General features: G+C 35.7%; 1 protein-coding gene across 2 annotated transcripts in view; it reads right to left on the bottom strand.

Moving 5' to 3' along the window:
• The window catches only part of IL1RAPL1 (interleukin 1 receptor accessory protein like 1), a 1,348,418-nt gene that overhangs the window by 535,717 nt on the left and 794,924 nt on the right, over window positions 1–17,777 (bottom strand). For both annotated transcript variants that reach the window (XM_038587125.1, XM_038587126.1), the window contains 2 exons: window positions 10,327–10,513; window positions 7,589–7,742 (listed from right to left, as the gene is read on the bottom strand). In XM_038587125.1, coding sequence (XP_038443053.1) covers window positions 7,589–7,742; window positions 10,327–10,513 — 341 coding nt within the window. The remainder of the gene's footprint in view (window positions 1–7,588; window positions 7,743–10,326; window positions 10,514–17,777) is intronic.

Here is a 17,777-nt window from a genome sequence, read left to right as displayed (position 1 = left end):
ACCTCTGATCTGTGAAAGTCATTTTTTAAAAAGATTTTATTTATTTATTCATGAGAGACACAGAGAGAGAGGTAGAGACATAGGCAGAGGGAGAAGCAGGTTCCCTGCAGGGAGCCTGATGTGGGACTCAATCCCAGGACCCCTGGATCACACCTGAGTGGAAGTCAGATGCTCAACCGATGAGCTACCCAGGTGTCCCTGTGAAAGTCATTGTTAAGGAAATCAAGACAAGCTACAGACTGGGAGAAAATATTTGCAAGACATATACCTAACAAAATACTTATATCGAAAACTTACAAAAAAATTCTTAAAACAGAACATGAAGAGCAAACATCCCAACTAAAAATGGTTAAAATATCTGGACACTAGAACAAATAAAATACATAAAAGGCAAATAACCATATAAAATATGTTCAAAATAATGTGTGGGAAATACCAGAAAGAGAGACAGAACATAAAGACTCCTAACTCTGGGAAACGAACTAGGGGTGGTGGAAGGGGAGGAGGGCGGGGGGTGGGGGTGAATGGGTGACGGGCACTGAGGGGGGCACTTGATGGGATGAGCACTGGGTGTTATTCTGTATGTTGGCAAATTGAACACCAATAAAAAATAAATTTATTAAAAATTTAATAACATAAAAAAATAATAATTTATTATTAGGGAATTGGCAATTAAAACAATGATGAGTTTCACTACAGATCCACTGGAATGGTAAAATCCAAACAGCAGAGTGTAAGTTGGTAGAAAAATGTTGAGCAACCAGAATTCTTAATTCATTGCTAATAGAAATGCAAAATGGTACGGCCACTTCAGAAGACAGTTTAGCAGCTCCTTACAAAGCTAAATATATAATCTTTCCATATATTCCAGGAATTACATTCCTAGGTATTTGCTAAACTAATATGAAAGTGTATGTTCACAAAAAAACTGCATGAAAATTATATAATAGGCTTTATTCATAATCTCCAAAACCTGGAAGCACCTAAGATGCACCATTCAATAGATGAATGGAAAAACCATGGTATGGCCATACAATGAAAAATCAGTGAGTGATAGAAACAAATGAGCTCTCATTGGTGAACCCTGAATGGTATTAATTATGCCAAGTGAAATAAGTCACATAAGCAAGGACAAATATTACATGATGCCACTTATATGAAGTACCTAGAAAGGTCAGATTCATAGTTACAGAAGATAGTGATGGTTGCCAGGGTTTGGGGGAAGGAAAAAATGGAGAGTTACTGTTTAATGGGTACAGAGTTTCATTTTGGAAACATGAAAAAGTTCTAGAGATAGGTAGTGGTGATGGTTACACAAAAATGTGAATGTACTTAATCCCACTAAAATGTACACTTAAATATGGCTAAATGGTAAATTTTGATAGCTGTTTTTTACTACAAAACCCAAAAAGATTCTCTGAGTCCAACATCTAAAAATATTCTCAATTTTCTGCCCTCAGAACTCACAAATTAAGTTTCTAATATGTTCAAAACATTAACCTTTGTTTTTCTTGTGTTTCCAGAGAAATGTCTCTTATTAAATACCTAATTGCGTACACCAAACAGACCTAACTCTGAGAGTTCACCTGCACCGCTATCTCCTAAAACCAGACACAACTCTTTAACTGAACTACCCTATTCTCAGACTAGTACTGGCTCATTGAGGAATAGAGCAATCTCCTAACTCAGCTTCTGCTGTGAAGCTTCCTTGGGAAGTTTCAAAGGTGGGAATAAATGGTATACCAGGATATGCTACCTCAAAATATGTCTCTTTGAGGATTATTTTGAGAAATTGCACTCATAGGAGAAACTGTGAAAACAAAGTAGGAGTTACCTTTTTGTAAGGGAAGTTTACATTTATAGGGGAAATATCCATCTGTAAAGGTGTCTCTCTGTACCAAGTAGAGAACGATGACTCTGAAATATCCAGCAACTCTTGTCATTGGAGAAGGAAAGCATGGACTTAGACTTACCCTTGTTAACCATGCTTTTCCTGGTAACCTCCCATAAGTGCTCCCTGTCCAATCTTTTGTCTTTAATTGAAGATGGTATTTAAGGGAGTGGTTTGGGCCTTCTCAAGGGGGTATTCAATTTCTCTGGGTATCTTCCATGTATATATGAGGTAGTCATGGTAATACATTTCTATTTGTTTTTCTCTTGTTAATCTTTTATTACAGGGAGTCTCAGACAAAAACTGAGAAGGGTAGAGGGAAAATTATTTCTCTTCCCCCATAAACTTTAATGTATACAAATTTTTAAAGACATCATTTAGGAGGATGGAATGCAGAATGTGATAAAACAACCAAACTATATTACAAATGTATGACATGGCCTCACTGAAGTCAGGTGGGGGGAAAAGTGCTAAGTAAATATGAAAGTGAATAGAGTCTGGGAGACTAAAGGCAAAATAAATTGTACATAAGCATTTATCTATTTGATAAAGTTGCTTCTCACAGGAGTAAAGGCCAACAATTCTGATCTCATACATCTATACTGGAAGTGAAAAATTAAGTAAATGAATAAAAGATGGTGGGAAGCAGGTTTTTCACTACTAGACAGGGAGGTCATAGATAAGCAAGGGGAAGTGGCTAGAATGATCTCCGTGGTAATGGATTAGAGCCAGAGATATCTCAAGTATGAATTTATGTTTAGTTTAATACAGATACAGATGGTTACATTTAGCAGTATTTATGGAGGTGCAAATACCTGGATTAGAACATATAAATTTCCTTGTTCTGTCAACTGAAAGGTCTTAGAAGCAACTATAGTCCAGTAGCAATGAGAACTTCCTATGCCCAGACCTTAGTTTCTAGCACTATTCTCTAATGAAAGGAACAATGGCTCTTTGGAAAAAATAGCTAATTCTAGGGCTTGAGCAGGAAATACCCAAGATAGTCCTGGAACATCTTGTGGGGTCTAAGAATAAGTAAGTGTTCACACACACACACACACACACACACACACACACACACGGTATATCAGAGGGACAAAGGAGTCAACTAAAAGAGCTTCTAAGGGTCAAAGCTACAACAATTTGAGAAACAAAATAATGTGATGTTGGATTATAAACCAAACTATATAATAAATACACAGGAGTCCATACTAAGATAGATAGATAATTGAATAAGTAGATAAATGTGGAAATAGAGAAAAATTCAAAATATTTAAATACTTAGCCTTCAAAGAGGGGAGGACATAACTCTTCACTCCTTAAATGTGAACTGTAGATTGTGACTTCCTTACAAAGACTGTAGCGTGGAAAAGAGGGGCAACAAGTAACGTTGCAGTAGCAAAACCTGACAAACACTACCACAGGTGATTAAAGGTCAATAGCAGTAGTGGGAAGTCACGCTGATAGAATGCTAAGTTGTGATTTGACCTCTGTGATTTTCTAAGAACATATGATCTAAGTATAATCATGAGAAAAATATCCAGCAAATCACAGCTGAAGGACATTCTACAAACTCCATGTGCAGTACTCCTTGAAATCGTCAAGATCATCAGAAACGAGGGAAGTCAGTAACAGACACAGCCAAAAGGAACCTAAAGAGACATAACAATTAAATGTAATGTGCTATCCTGGATGGGATCCTAAAACCAAAAAGAGGACCATTAAGCATAAAACTAAGGAAATCTGAATAAAATATGTAATATTGACTATAGTTGATAATGTATTGATATTGATTCATTAATGGTAATAAATGTGCCATACTAATGTTAGGTATTAATAACAGGGGAAACTGGATGTGGGGTATATGGGATCTCTCTCTACTGTCTTTATAAGTTTTCTATAAATGTAAAAGTGGTCTAAAATAAAACGCTTATTAAAAAAAGACATATAAATAATAGTGAAAGGGAATATAAGGGAAGGGAGAAGAAATGTGTGGGAAATATCAGAAAGGGAGACAGAACGTAAAGACTGCTAACTCTGGGAAACGAACTAGGGGTGGTGGAAGGGGAGGAGGGCGGGGGGTGGGAGTGAATGGGTGACGGGCACTGGGGGTTATTCTGTATGTTGGTAAATTGAACACCAATAAAAAATAAATTTAAAAAAAATAAATAAAAAACAAGTGAAGTGAAAAAATAAATAAATAAATAGATAAATAGATAAATAAATAAATAAATAAAGTAAATATTAAAAAAAAGACTCTTACCTATAAAAAAAAGAAGACATTCCTTTGACTATAAGTAGCTCGTGTTTTCATGGAAGAACGGGAGCATCGACAGTGACAAGGCAATGTGGTAGGTGCTGCAACAGAGATTCTAAAAGTGCTACAGAGGCATGAAGAACTACATGCCTCAAGACAAAGGGAACATATTAGCTGTGCGTTGAAGGAAGAGTAAGAATCAGTCCTGTGACAATGTGCAAGAAAAAGTATTCCGGGGGGAGCACCCCATGAATAAGGGCTCAGAGGGAGGATTTTTGGAGAACAGTAAAAATTTCAGTGTGGCTGAGGCTTAGAGAAGAGAGTGGAGGCTACAGATGCCAAAACACCTTACATAAAAAAAAAAAAATAACAATGTTGAAAGTATACTAACAGTGATGAACAGGTTTATTATTTTTTTCATTGTGGTATTTTTTCCTTTTATTTATTTATTTCATTTTTTGAAAATATTTAATTTATTTATTTGAGAGAGAGATGGAGAGAGAGTGTGCGCATGAGCAGGAGGGTGGTGGGGGGAGGCAGAAGGAGAGGGAGAAGCAGACTCTTCCTTGAACAGGGAGCCCAAAGTGGGGCTCAATCTTGAGAGACCCTGAGATCGTGACCAAAGGGACACGCTTAAGTGACTGAGCCACCTGGATGCCCCATGGTCTGTTTTCCTGAACCACTATTTTACTTGAGTAGACACATACACTTTTAATAAGTGAAAGATCGGGATCCCTGGGTGGCGCAGCGGTTTGGCGCCTGCCTTTGGCCCGGGGCGCGATCCCGGAGGCCCGGGATCGAGTCCCACATCGGGCTCCCAGTGCATGGAGCCTGCTTCTCCCTCTGCCTGTGTTCTGCCTCTCTTTCTCTCTGTGACTATCATAAATAAATAAATAATTAAAAAGAAAAGAAAAAAAATAAGTGAAAGATCTCCCATCAAAGCTCACAACATTGCTTGCACATTTAGCCACTTTCTTTATCTAGAAATGTTCTTTTCTCTTCACATATAGAATTATTTCTTATTTTAAAGAAACACGTTCTAACACACTTCAAAATGCTTACCATTGGCTAATGCACATCCACTAAAATAATAATATCATACTTTGCATAATATTTATATTAAATACAGTATGATTATGATATGCAGAAAATCAAGATACACAATACTGGTTCATTATCATCCAGAGAACTTCCCACCTTTGCTGCTACAGTAAGAGATATAATTTGGATTCTAAGACACGTTGTTTAATTTGACCACAGGCCAAATTTAGTGTTACACTAAAGCACAATTATGAAAAAAACATATCTTGCCAATAGACTTGTTAATACCTAAAATGTATTTGAATATATGCCATTTTTAATTATTGGTCATGCAGCTCTCCAATTCACCCAAAATTTTGTATATAAGCAAACTTCGCTTTATAATTTATATGCCCAAATCAATGTCATAGGTAAGGCTCCTTAAATTAGAGGTATTCAGGATAATCAGTTGAATGAAAATTTTCATTAAAACTTTCATCTACTTCCTCTTGGATAATACAGAATAATTATTCCTTCTTTTCAAGTAAATAAAAGATATTTTGGGAGAAATGAAGTTACAAAAATAGCAGCCCTGGGTAGCATTTAGAGGAAAATAATTCTATTATTGGTCATATAAAATAGCCTCATTTAAGTCATTTCTCCATCTGGGAGCCAGTTTCTAGTCTGTGAGATTTTTTTCATTACCTCTTACTAGATAGTGGTTTAGTATCCTAATGTTTCTAGGAAAAGAAAAGATGTGCTTACTAAGGATTAGCTCTCTATATTCCAAAGAATAAAGGCTAGAAGTATAATCTATAGTCTTTACAGATAGATATTTTTTATTATATTTTTAAATTCCCTTGTCTCTATATCTACTCTTGGAAAATCTACTTCAGTATAAATTAAAAGCAAAAAATAAATAATTAAAAAACCTCAATATTTATTGCAAAGAAAACCCAGGTATAAACAGTTATATTTTTCACTGTTCCATTAAACAGATAAGGAGGTAGAGTGATAAAGTGTTCATTGTAATTCTCTATATAGAGACCTATTAAACACAGCAAAATTGAAAACCAAACTACTTATACATCACACATATGCATACCATATGTACATAATACAAGACTGAATACATGTTTACTGTTTAAGTATATCATATATTGCAAGTGGCAGTTATTTACTGGGTCTAATATTTATCAAAGGCATTACCAAAGACTACCTTTTTAATTTAACCAAATTTTCTTTAGACCAGAATAACTACTATTCATCAAGCGGATTTCCTGAAATTGAATTGTAATATTTATGTCTAAATATATCATAATTTCAAAGTTTGAAAGTAAAGACAATTTTTATAAGACAAAGGTGACTAGCACAAAACCCTTCATAAACAGGAAAACTATATTAAGTGAATCAATGAACAAATGAAAATCTCTTTAACGTATAAGATATCCTTTGTCAACTTATTTGTATATGTTTCATAAATAGGATCATGCAAAAAGTCATCAAGAAGAATCTCTCTCAGTAAGATAAGAACAATGTCTAACTCCCTAATATTGCTCTTGTTTCTCCCCCTTTTTTGTTCTCTTGGAACCACTTTTAGAGATGCAAACTATAAAGTAAAAAGAGGTATGTTACCTGACATACAATGACCAAAATGCACATCTAGATATAATTCTGTTATACAAACTGATTTCATTCAACTTATGTTACCTCAATAGATCCTTGCAAAAATCCAATGAACTATACAAGGGACAAATTTTATCACTGCCATTTTATACATGAATAAATTGATATTGTGAAGGCTGTGGTGATTCCAATAAGGTCATGTGACTAGTGATCTGTAGATTCATTATTATAGATGGAGTTCTCAATCTTGCTCAAATGCCCTTCTACCTTAGCAACCAGAGACAGGAATGACACCATTCACTGCACCTCATACAATTATTCAATTATTGTACCTGCAATTATGTTATTTTCAAATTCATGAGAACATATATGTCAGATTCACAGAGTGATAAATCAGAAAAATAGCAAATTTTCTAATTTGAAGCAAGACAGGAAGACAGAGGTAGATTTCATATATTCTATTTCAACACCTTAGAAAGTGTTTCCAAAAATGATACCATTACAAAATACAAGCATAATTTTCTGAAACTGTAAACTCATTATTTCAAGTACTTTCAACAGCTAACATTTCTGTAATTCCCTAAGCATATTTTCTTTAACCTTTCAAATGCATTTCAGCACAGGATGATTTAAAAGCAAGGAGGAATAAATTTTACCTTATAGGAATCCACTCAGCATTTGGTTAAGTACTTCTTTCATTGCATAGATTGGAAAAAATCAATATGCAGCACAAAAAGTCAACTTAAAATGGTAGTTTCATTACTTGCAAATGAAATATTGGAGACTATGATTACCTGTAACAGTTAATTCAGTAGTTCTTCTCACAACAAAGCCTCCATATTTTAATTCACAGGTGTAATTTCCAATATCATCTTCTCTGACTTCTCTTATAAGCAGTGTATCTCTTTTGAATACGATACTTGGCCTCCATGTTTTTGTCCTACATTCCTGCATGAGAAACACAGAATGTCTGTAGTAAGTACAATAATTGAAAAGCAGAGAAAAGTATTTTAAATAATGAAACCAAAAGCTTCTAAAGTTGTATTTTAAAGCGCTAAAGAGTTTAGGATTAATTCTAAAAATTTTCATACCTTCTCACATCTCCTGGAGTCAGCTACCTCAATGTGAAGAGTATTTTTTTTTTTTTAGCAAGAGTAACCTTTTTTTTTTTTTTTTTTTTTTTTTTTTTGGAGTGAGATAGCACACACACACGCACGTGCCTGTAGGTGCATGTGCAGGGGAGGGGCAGAGGGAGAGGGAGAGAAAGAGTCCTAAGCCCCACATGGGGCTCCACAGGGGACTTGATCTCATGACTCTTATGACTTTGAGACCATGTCCCGAGCCAAAATCAAGAGTCAGATGCTTAAATGACTGAGTCACCCAGCTGCCCCTAGCAAGAGCCATTTTATTAACTTCTAAGATTAGTGTCTCTAAATCAGATATATATTGATTTAAAAGATATAAGGGATACTTGTTAAGATTACTCCTAACAAAAAAAAAAAAAAACAGATTACTCCTAACATCATTTTTAGAAGCAAATACTACACATTTGATGACTGTGAAATTAACCATCTTGATACTGATAGCATAAAATATAAGATATATTATTTTAGCATAAAGTAGAAAATTCTGTAGAAGGAAAATGCTATTTTAATATTTTAAGTCTTTTAATACTACATTTAGAAATAATTCTATCTCTTCATAGCACGTATGTTCCACAATTTGTGAAAGAAATGGCCAACATTTATATACAAGGTCTTTACAGTACCATAAATATCTATTTTCATTGTTGATGGGTCTACCAAATTATGGTCTCTAAATTAAGCTTTGGATTATAATGATGTTGGCTCAGGAGCTTTCTCTTTTTGGCAGAACAGAAGTCTATTTCCTCTTGCCAGATTTGAAATCAATGCCATGAAGATAAAATAGCTTTAAGCCCTTCGACATTGCTCAGAGATAGTATTATTTCTAAAAATATTTATTGCTAAATAAAATTTTTGCAGACTATTATTTTGATTATGTGGTTCAATACCTTCAAGTAAGGGGGAGACAATTATCCAGTTATTTCGGACAAAAATATGCATCTTATATCCTCATATTAGTTGCATAAACTGTCATAATAAAAGTTATATACTGAATACATGGGCTACATATTGTCATGACTATGGAAAAATAATCTGGAAGACTTTCAAGTTCCATATATACCACATTTCCTCCAATCATTCCACTAGTGACAGTCTTTATAGCTTAAGGTCACAGTGATTGGGGTGATGGTGGAAACATGAATAAAGGGACAATGTAAGGTCAGCCATTTTAAATATTGAGTGTGTGTCTGAGTGTGCATGTATAGAAGATGAAGGTGAAGGTACACACATGACTACCAGAAAAAAAAAAAAAAAACTTCTGTTCTTAGGGATCTTGGGTCAAACTCCCCTAATACCTCTCCCTTTTGAGACAATCATCAGGGCTTGTGGAAAGCAGGCAAACCAGCAAGAATCAGGGTGAGAAATCCTCACATAATTTGAAAAAGGGAAAAATAAACCTCATCTGCGCAGAAACAGAGATCAGTGGTGCTAATATTTGAGGGCTGTTTGACAGTGTTTAGGATAGAAATTCAACAGAAAAGTAGAAAAAATTTCAACAGTTCCCTTGCTGTTCTAAATCCTCCACTGATTGTTATCAAGAATCAAAATTAAGTATTACTCAGATACATACTAATATTGGTGGATATAGTTACTAAGAGGTCATGCTTCCTACATTCCTATTTCCAGGGAGTTGAACAAAGCAAATTTTATACTAGTACTCTTTAAATCAAGGATATTATGTTCCAGACAGATGTTCATAGTACTTGTATTTTCTTGAATACACTCAAAAACGGAAATTCTTTTGATGGTATAAATAAGCTGAAGGGTACATTCTCATCTTAAAATTCAGAGAAAGTCAATTATGTGATAGGAAGGACAGGGGTTGGATAATTCTCCTTAAATCTAAAATTTCTTTTGGCTTTTGAAAAAAGTTTACCTAGCGCTATTTTTATAATGTTATGAATTTTCATCAGATTTTTAAAAATATATATGCTTTATGTGAATAGGATTAGAATCTACACAAAGATACTTCCATTAAACAGAACTTTTCATAAAGCTAGTGTATCATTTTTTTCATGGAAGTAAATCAATCTTTTCCTTGTTTGGAAACATTAGGAACGTTTTTATCAAGAGCTCTGAAATGGATGCTTAATGTATTTTAGTTCCTGAAATTATCAACACAGATTATAATAGACTTGAAGGAATTATATAAACTAGATACAAACGTAAACACAACAGCTTACTGTAATGGATCGCCAATACAAATATTGACTAGCATTTATAAAAGCTATTGGTTTGAAAACTTTTAATGACCAGCACAACTTGCTGTATTTTAGGAGGGCAGAGCCAAACTTCATCATATTCATATAACTTTTTTATCCAACTTGTCCAAGAATAAGATACAGATTAGTCTATTTATAAGGAACATAATCATTCACAGTACATACCTTATACCATAGGATTTCAGGTTCTCTGGTTGGTAGTAAAAAATCTTCTATGTCACGGCATGAAATTTCCTTGCTTTTGCTAAGTTCAGCTTTGTCAAAGTATTTCATCTTGGAATTGTAGCAGAGTCCAGTATCATTTTCACCCACGGTCAGTGAGATGGATACTTTCATACAGTATGTAGAGTTTCTGTAATGAAGCAGAATAAATACATGGTCTGGTGTGAACAAAAAGTAAGTGCTGCCACGCAAGATGTTTACTTCGCTAAAGGGGACAGACAGAGAGACAGAGGCAGAGACAGAGAGAGAAGGAGGAGGAGGAAGAGAGAGAGAAAGAAAAGGAAAAACTCCACTAATTAATGATATGGTATCATGGCTTACTCCACAGGGTTCTTCTTGTCACTCAGCTAAACACTGCTTGGTTCTGTGAAACCATTTGTATATTTTTCATTTGCTAGAAAAAAGTTTTGTATTATATACAATTCTTGTTTGAAAAAAATGTTCAATAAGGATTTCTGTATCTAGAAATGTAAAAAAAAATAAAGGTAGATTTAGGTCAGAAAGGAAGTCAACCTTGGGTTTATGGTAAACTTGGCAAACTCAACAGAGAAGTAGAAAAATGTAACTGATCTATTAAGCATAATGGAAGGAGAAGAATAAAGCTGCTCATTTCATACAGTACTGGTTGTCTTGATAAGTGGAGAGCTTATTGATGAGTCTGGGAAGAAAATATTCTCAGATAAAAATACAGCAAGCTTATTATCTTTACAAACCCAGATCCATTTGGGTTGGGACCTGGAGGCCAGGTTGTCAGACAAGAGAATTATTCTAATGTATTATGTAAGGACAACTCCACCCTGGTAAATTCTATGGAATCAGTTCATTATATCAGTATCTCATTTTACAACCTGTTGGTTCCTAAATCAGGTTTATAACTTGAAATACAAGAGAACAGAAATCAAGTTCAGAGATCTCTGAAAGAGTAGACTAAAGGAAGTTTTGTTTTTGTTTTTTATTTTTTGTTTTGTAAACTGCACTCTCTCTGCTGTTTATGTCTCTGGACATGCACTGAGCACTGCTATGGGTCAGTCATGCTGATATAGGCAGTGAGAATAAAGAGAAGCATAAAACATTAAATTCAAGGTTTTGTACAGAATGTCTTACTTGTAAGTGCCCAATGGCTCACTTGTATACTTGGGTATCAAAGTCCTGTCTTTGAGTTTTACTGCTTACTATTTCTGTAACTTTGAGCAACCCATTTAACACCTTGGAACTTTAGGTGGAGGGTGTTTGAGTATTAAATGGGATAATGAATTAAAATCTGTTTGGCCTGTTACTGGTACTCAGTAATGTTGGCACTTCTCGCTCCACATTGGTGTACACAGATCATAGCCCCCAAGTCTTCCTCCTTATTCAGCCAAGATGCTGGACATTTAAGCAACTCTTTGATTTAAATTATTGCTTTATTTTAAAAATGCCTATATGACATGATGAGAATAGCCAGAAAATAGGTAGGTTGGTTATGGCATAATAAAACATATAGTTGGTCTTGGCTGCCACAGATTTCCTGAAACTCAGAACTGCCTGAGTAATAGGAGTGTCTTTTGTTATTCAAAGTAAACCCCTTTTAATTGTCTTTGAATTTATGTTAGGGAGATGCTTTGGGGTGAAGTCCCTGGCAAGCCTCAGTGGGGATGGGGCTGGTTATCAGAAAGACCAAGTGTGCAGAAGGTTGGAATTTTTAACTGACCTTCAGGCAAGAGGGCAGGAATTTCAGGCTATGCTCTATAAAAACTCTAGAACAAAAAAGATTTGATGAGTTTGGGTTGATGAATATATGGAGATGCTGGGAGGGTGGCATGCCTGGAGACGACATGGAAGTTCTGTGCCTCTTCCTCCACACTTTTCCCCACACATCTCTTCCATCTGACCATTCATTTCTATCCTCTGAAATACCCAACAATAGTAAGTAAACTGTTTTCCTGGGTTTTGTGAGCCATTCTAGCAAATGATTGAATCCAAGGAGGGGTTGTGAGAACCTCTGATTTACAGTCAGTCTGTCAGAAGCACAGGTGACAATCTGGACTTGCAATTGATATCTGAATTGTGAGACAGGGGCAGTCTTGTGGGATTGAGTCTTACCCTGTGGGGTGTGATATTATCTCCAAGTAGATAGTATCAGAACAGATTTGAACTGTAGCACATCCAGCTGGTATTACAAAATTGCTTGGTGTGGTGGGAAAAAACCCTACATACTCCATTTCAGAAGTACTGAGAATGAGGAGAAAAGTAGAGTTTTCCTTTATAGTTATTTACTCAGCTTTATATTGGGTAACAAAGAAAACTACCACAAAATTATTAGGTAGACTTATTAAATGTGGCTGTCTTTACCTTTGTATAATAGCCTACAAGCAGGTCTAAAATGCTTTATAGGTTGGGAAGAGGGGCGCTCAGGTGGCTCAGCCTGTTAATCACCAACTTTTGATTTCAGCTCAGATCATGATTTCCAGGTTGTGAGATCAAGCCCTCCATTGGGCTCCACACTACGTGTTGAACTTGCTTATGATTCTCTCTTTACTTCTCCCTCTGCCCCTCCCTTTCCTTTCTCTCTCTCCCTTTAAAAATAAAATAAATAAAATAAAACAAAATAAAATAAACTTCATAGGTGAAACCCTTAACCTTTAACTAAAGTCAATCAATAAAAAGTTCCTGAAAGAATGTGTTCAGAGATTTTGTTTGAATGATAAAATAAATTCCCTGCTCTTGGCTCCTCACAATCCAGGAGAAATGATACACAAGTAAATAGGTGAATGTCAATGTGAGAAGCACTACAAAGAACTACTGTGTGCTACCACAGGAGTGTCAAAGAGAGAAACAAGACTTCAAAAGTTGCGATACCTGGTTGTCTTACAAAATGAGTAAGAATATGGCAATTTTAACAAAGGCTTTTTCAGGGAATAGTATGCACAGTCTTGAAGACATGATGTGTTGGAAGAATAGCGAATACCTTAGTGTGGCTGGATTATGAAGTAGTTATGAAGGGACAGTGGGGATTGAGACTGGATCGTTGTGCAGAAGCCTGAAGGAGAGGCAGGTAAACCACAGCAGAATGTGGACTTTATGCTAGGAATTGAAGACATTTGGATTTTGGAAAGATTTTTTTGATCACAGTGAGAAAAATAGGTTGGAGAGAACCAAGGACTAAGTGCAGTGAGATAATCAGAAAACAACATCATTCATTCAGGAGAAAAATGGCAGCTCCAAAGGCAATGGCCATTGAGACAGAAAGGAGGAACCATGTTCAAATTATATTTAAGATATAGAATTGATATGAGAGTGAAGGAGTAAAGGAAAGTGAGGTATCCAAGATGATGAAGAACTTTTGTCAGATGAGTATATGAAAACTAGAGTCAATCTCTCAGCATGGAAAATATGGAAAAAGAAACAGCTTTGAGAGAAAAGAAAGTGTGCTAAATTTTAGCTTGAGCTTCACACCCAAGTAGAAAAAAATAGCCTCTTTGGTTTTGCCAGAAATATTGCTCATGCATTATTTATTAATTTTACTCCAGCACAGACTAGAGCATGCTCTTCATGGGCTTATTTTCAGATAATATTATCAGAAAAAAATAATTACCTAAGTTAAGCAATTAACTATCCTAGGACACTTTCCAATGTATAGTAAGAAAATATGCATATTTTAGAATAATTCTGATAATTGTACACATTAGAATTCTTAAAGAACATACTTTCCTAAGAAGTAAATCAGTAAATTCTACATGGGAACTCCACATTAATCTTTTAAACTCCCGAGTCTTGGGTTTTCCTTCTCCTCAAACTACTGATTGCTGTTGTTTGTTTGTTTTCCCATACCTTCTTTATCAAATGCCCAACATATTTTATACAGTCAGGGTTGAGAGCAAGATCTCCAAAACCCAACTGTAAGAGGTTCATATTCCAGCTTGATCACTCATTACTTTTGAAAATTAGGGAAAGTCACCTGACTCCTTAGGCTTCCATCTACTCGTGTATATAAGAAGAAAATAATACTCAAGACCTCAAAGGTTGGTCTGGGAGTCAAACATGCAAAAACACAAAAAGAGCTTTGGGCAGTGACCATCTTCCAGGAGCACTCAGGAAGTGTTAGATCTCATCATTAGTAATGCATCCCTCTTCACTATTTTCTTTAGATTTCCATTTTCCAGTCTAGCCACCCTGAGTGTTTAAAAGGCAGGTGAGATAGACAACATGACCATGAGGATGCCTTCAGTTCTTTGGTGTTTAATTAGTTTCAGGCAAAGAATCCAGATAAATCTTTCTGTTTTTCATCTGGAATATCTGAGTGGGCTGGAGAAGAGTGAGTACACTTGATGAAAAATACAAACTCCTCACCCCAGTTGTCCCCTTCTCCTATTTTATAAATGCAACTGACCCCTAATTTCCAGAAAGTGGCTCCAGATCAGCACACTTTGATGTTCTTACTTTCCCAACTTTTATTCCTCATCTCTGTGAGGTGACTGCTGATTTACAACTGTCTGGTAATGTCTGGAATTCCAGACTCCCCAGGATAGCACTATTTCCAAATTACTTTCAATGTTTTAATACTTGTTTACTGTTTCTGTTCATCAGGAGGTGATTTAAAAAGCTAAAAATAAAGCAGCATCCTATGAACACTATAGTCCTATTTATTGAGAAGAGATAACAGGAAGCAAGCAACTTGCGACACATTAATAAACATGTGATCCCCCTGAGGGGAATTACACACTCTCAAAGTAAAGAGCACCATCCGCCATCATCAAATTTGCAGCACAACTGCTATGGCACTGTGGCTCTGTGCCATCAGGGAAATACCATGCAATGGGGTAAATGGGGTAAGGCGAATGCTCCTATAGGATGTACGGTGAAAATCATCAGCACGTATTTACTCATATTCTATTGTTGAGAACAGATGGGCTGCAATCTAGGCAACAAGGCAACAATCCAGCATGACTGCTGGTTTTGATGTTAATAAAATGGCTAGAAAGACAGGATATACATATATGTAGAGAAAACAGTTTTTTTTTTAAACAGTTGTTCTTAACTGAGACTCAACACTGAAGTGTCCTCTCCAGGGAAGAAATGATATTATTGTGGATTTTAAAAAGACCTAGTTCAACTACACTTCAATAATAAATAAAAATACAATACAATCAATATTTAATGAATTTTTTTAAAAAACTACTTTTCTCTGGCAGAGGTGACCTGTAGTATACACCAAGGACACAAAATGTATTTTACAAATCAAAGTCACATAGATTTCCTTCTTTTCACCTGCTGAGGTCATAACAAAGCAACCCAATGCCTAAAGAAGTCAATGACTTACCCAAGTTCTACTACCTATTTAGTGGCAAAAATGGGGTTACAACTCATATTGACTCACTTCTAATTCTATACGCTACTAGAGATCATTAGTGCTGGGTCAGCACACAAAAACTATATATACATATATATTTAACACCGTTTAAAACAAAAGAAAGTTACTCACTCTTAGCCCCCGGTTTTCTCTTCTTTTATACCGCCAAATAGATGTCTTTGGGAGAAAGGGAAAATGTGATCTAACCTGGATTTCTTTGAAAATTCAGGTCCTTAAGCTCCCCTATGTTTAGTAAGGACTAAAAGGGAGCAAATCACAGGTCCTGTAGGTTTTCTCCAGCTCTTTCTACTATATACTTTTTACAAACTTACATTTTTTAAAGATTTTATTTACTTATTCATGAGAGACACACAGAGAGAGGCAGAAACATAGGCAGAGGAAGAAGCAGGCTCCTTGTGGGAAGTCTGATGTGAGACTCATTCTCAGGCTACCAGGATCATGACCTGAGCCAAAGGCAGATGTTCAACCACTGAGCCACCCAGGTGCCCCACAAACTTACATCCTTGTAAATGAGGTAGCTACTGAAAGGACTGCCCAGAGTCCTGCCTTACAAAAGAGGAAAAAATGTAACCTGAAACCAATATAAAGATTGAAAACTAACAAATATAATATGAACATAATTAAGAAGCAAATATATGACAAATATAAAATGAAAATAACTTCTGTAAGTACAGACTCTGGAAGTCAGTACAGGGCGTTCAAGTTCTCCACAGGTTTCTTTGCAGTCTGCTACCTTGAAATAGACCAAGATTCTGAATTGGCACTCATGGGAGCTATCACAGATTTACATTCATCTTTTAAAGGATGACAACATTGCACAACTACAGATCGAGGTGTGGAAATGTGGGTGGTCCAGACAGGAGGTAAGAAAGAAAATGAGGTGTGAGGGGCACCTGGGTGGCTCAGTGGTTGAGTGTCTGCCTTTGGCTCAGGTTGTGATCCCAGGGTTCTGGGACTGAGTCTGCATCAGGATCCCCGTGAGGAGCCTGCTTCTCCCTCTGCCTATGTCTCTGCCTCTCTCTGTGTGTCTCTAATAAATAAATAAATTTTTTAAAATCTTAAAAAAATAAAATGAGGTGTGAGAAGGGAAATTTTGTATATTACCTGTTTAGCTGATAAAGTATAATAAAGACCACATAAAAAAAAAGACCACATGACACCACACTGAGGGTAGCACAGTTACAATTATTCTGTAATTATACCTCCTCTGCATGATAATATTTGATGCTGAATGTCCCTCTCCTACTCTAACAGAATTACCAGTAGCATGATTGTTAAATAGATCCTCTAACAGCATCACTAAACACTTGACCCGTCTGTTAATTCTCAGGTCCCTAGGAAAAATAATAACATTGCCATAGTATTTGGAGATCTTTTCCCACATTATGAACTGCTGAGAAAGACAGATAGGAATTTGATCAATGTTTTTAAAGGATTAAGTTGTTCTCTCTTCTCTGTTATATAGGGTCTACTCTAACATTTACTGGTCATTTTTTTAAGCCATAATCTTTTGTACATAAATGTTTTGTAAAAATAAAAGTACACAGTATTTTTAAAGTGTCTCAAATACTTGGGCATGGAAGGACAGCAGATCTGAACAGAACTGAACCATCTGGAAGGTGGTTCCTTTACCACAAATTTTCTCATAGTGTCCAATCATTAGTGGTGAAAATAAAATGTTAGGAATAAAAAACATGTAAGGGTTAGATTACGGAGGGAACATCTTACAGTTTGGTAAACCTTAAATATGCTTTGCTAGTTTATTTCTAATCTGAAAGCCTTTCAATTTTTTCTAGATTTTAATTTTTTCTATCCGTGTTTATGGTGATGCCTGAAGCTATGCGTGTGGCCCCTCTGTTATATCTTATCTTTCTTATACATATTATGCTTACAGCTACTGGCACTAAATGTAAAATTTATTTGGATTAGGTTTTCTTTTGAGAAGAGCTCTGGAGGACTTATTGATTTAACTTTGCTTGAAATCAGCCCTTGTAAAAAGATTACAGAAAGACCACTGAGCAAGTGATAACACTAAAAATGCCAG

The sequence above is a fragment of the Canis lupus genome, chromosome X, assembly GCF_011100685.1.
Source record: "Canis lupus familiaris isolate Mischka breed German Shepherd chromosome X, alternate assembly UU_Cfam_GSD_1.0, whole genome shotgun sequence".
Lineage (NCBI taxonomy): Eukaryota > Metazoa > Chordata > Mammalia > Carnivora > Canidae > Canis > Canis lupus.
The sequence above is the reverse complement of the archived record's forward strand: the minus strand, read 5'-3'. Positions and strand labels throughout refer to the sequence as shown.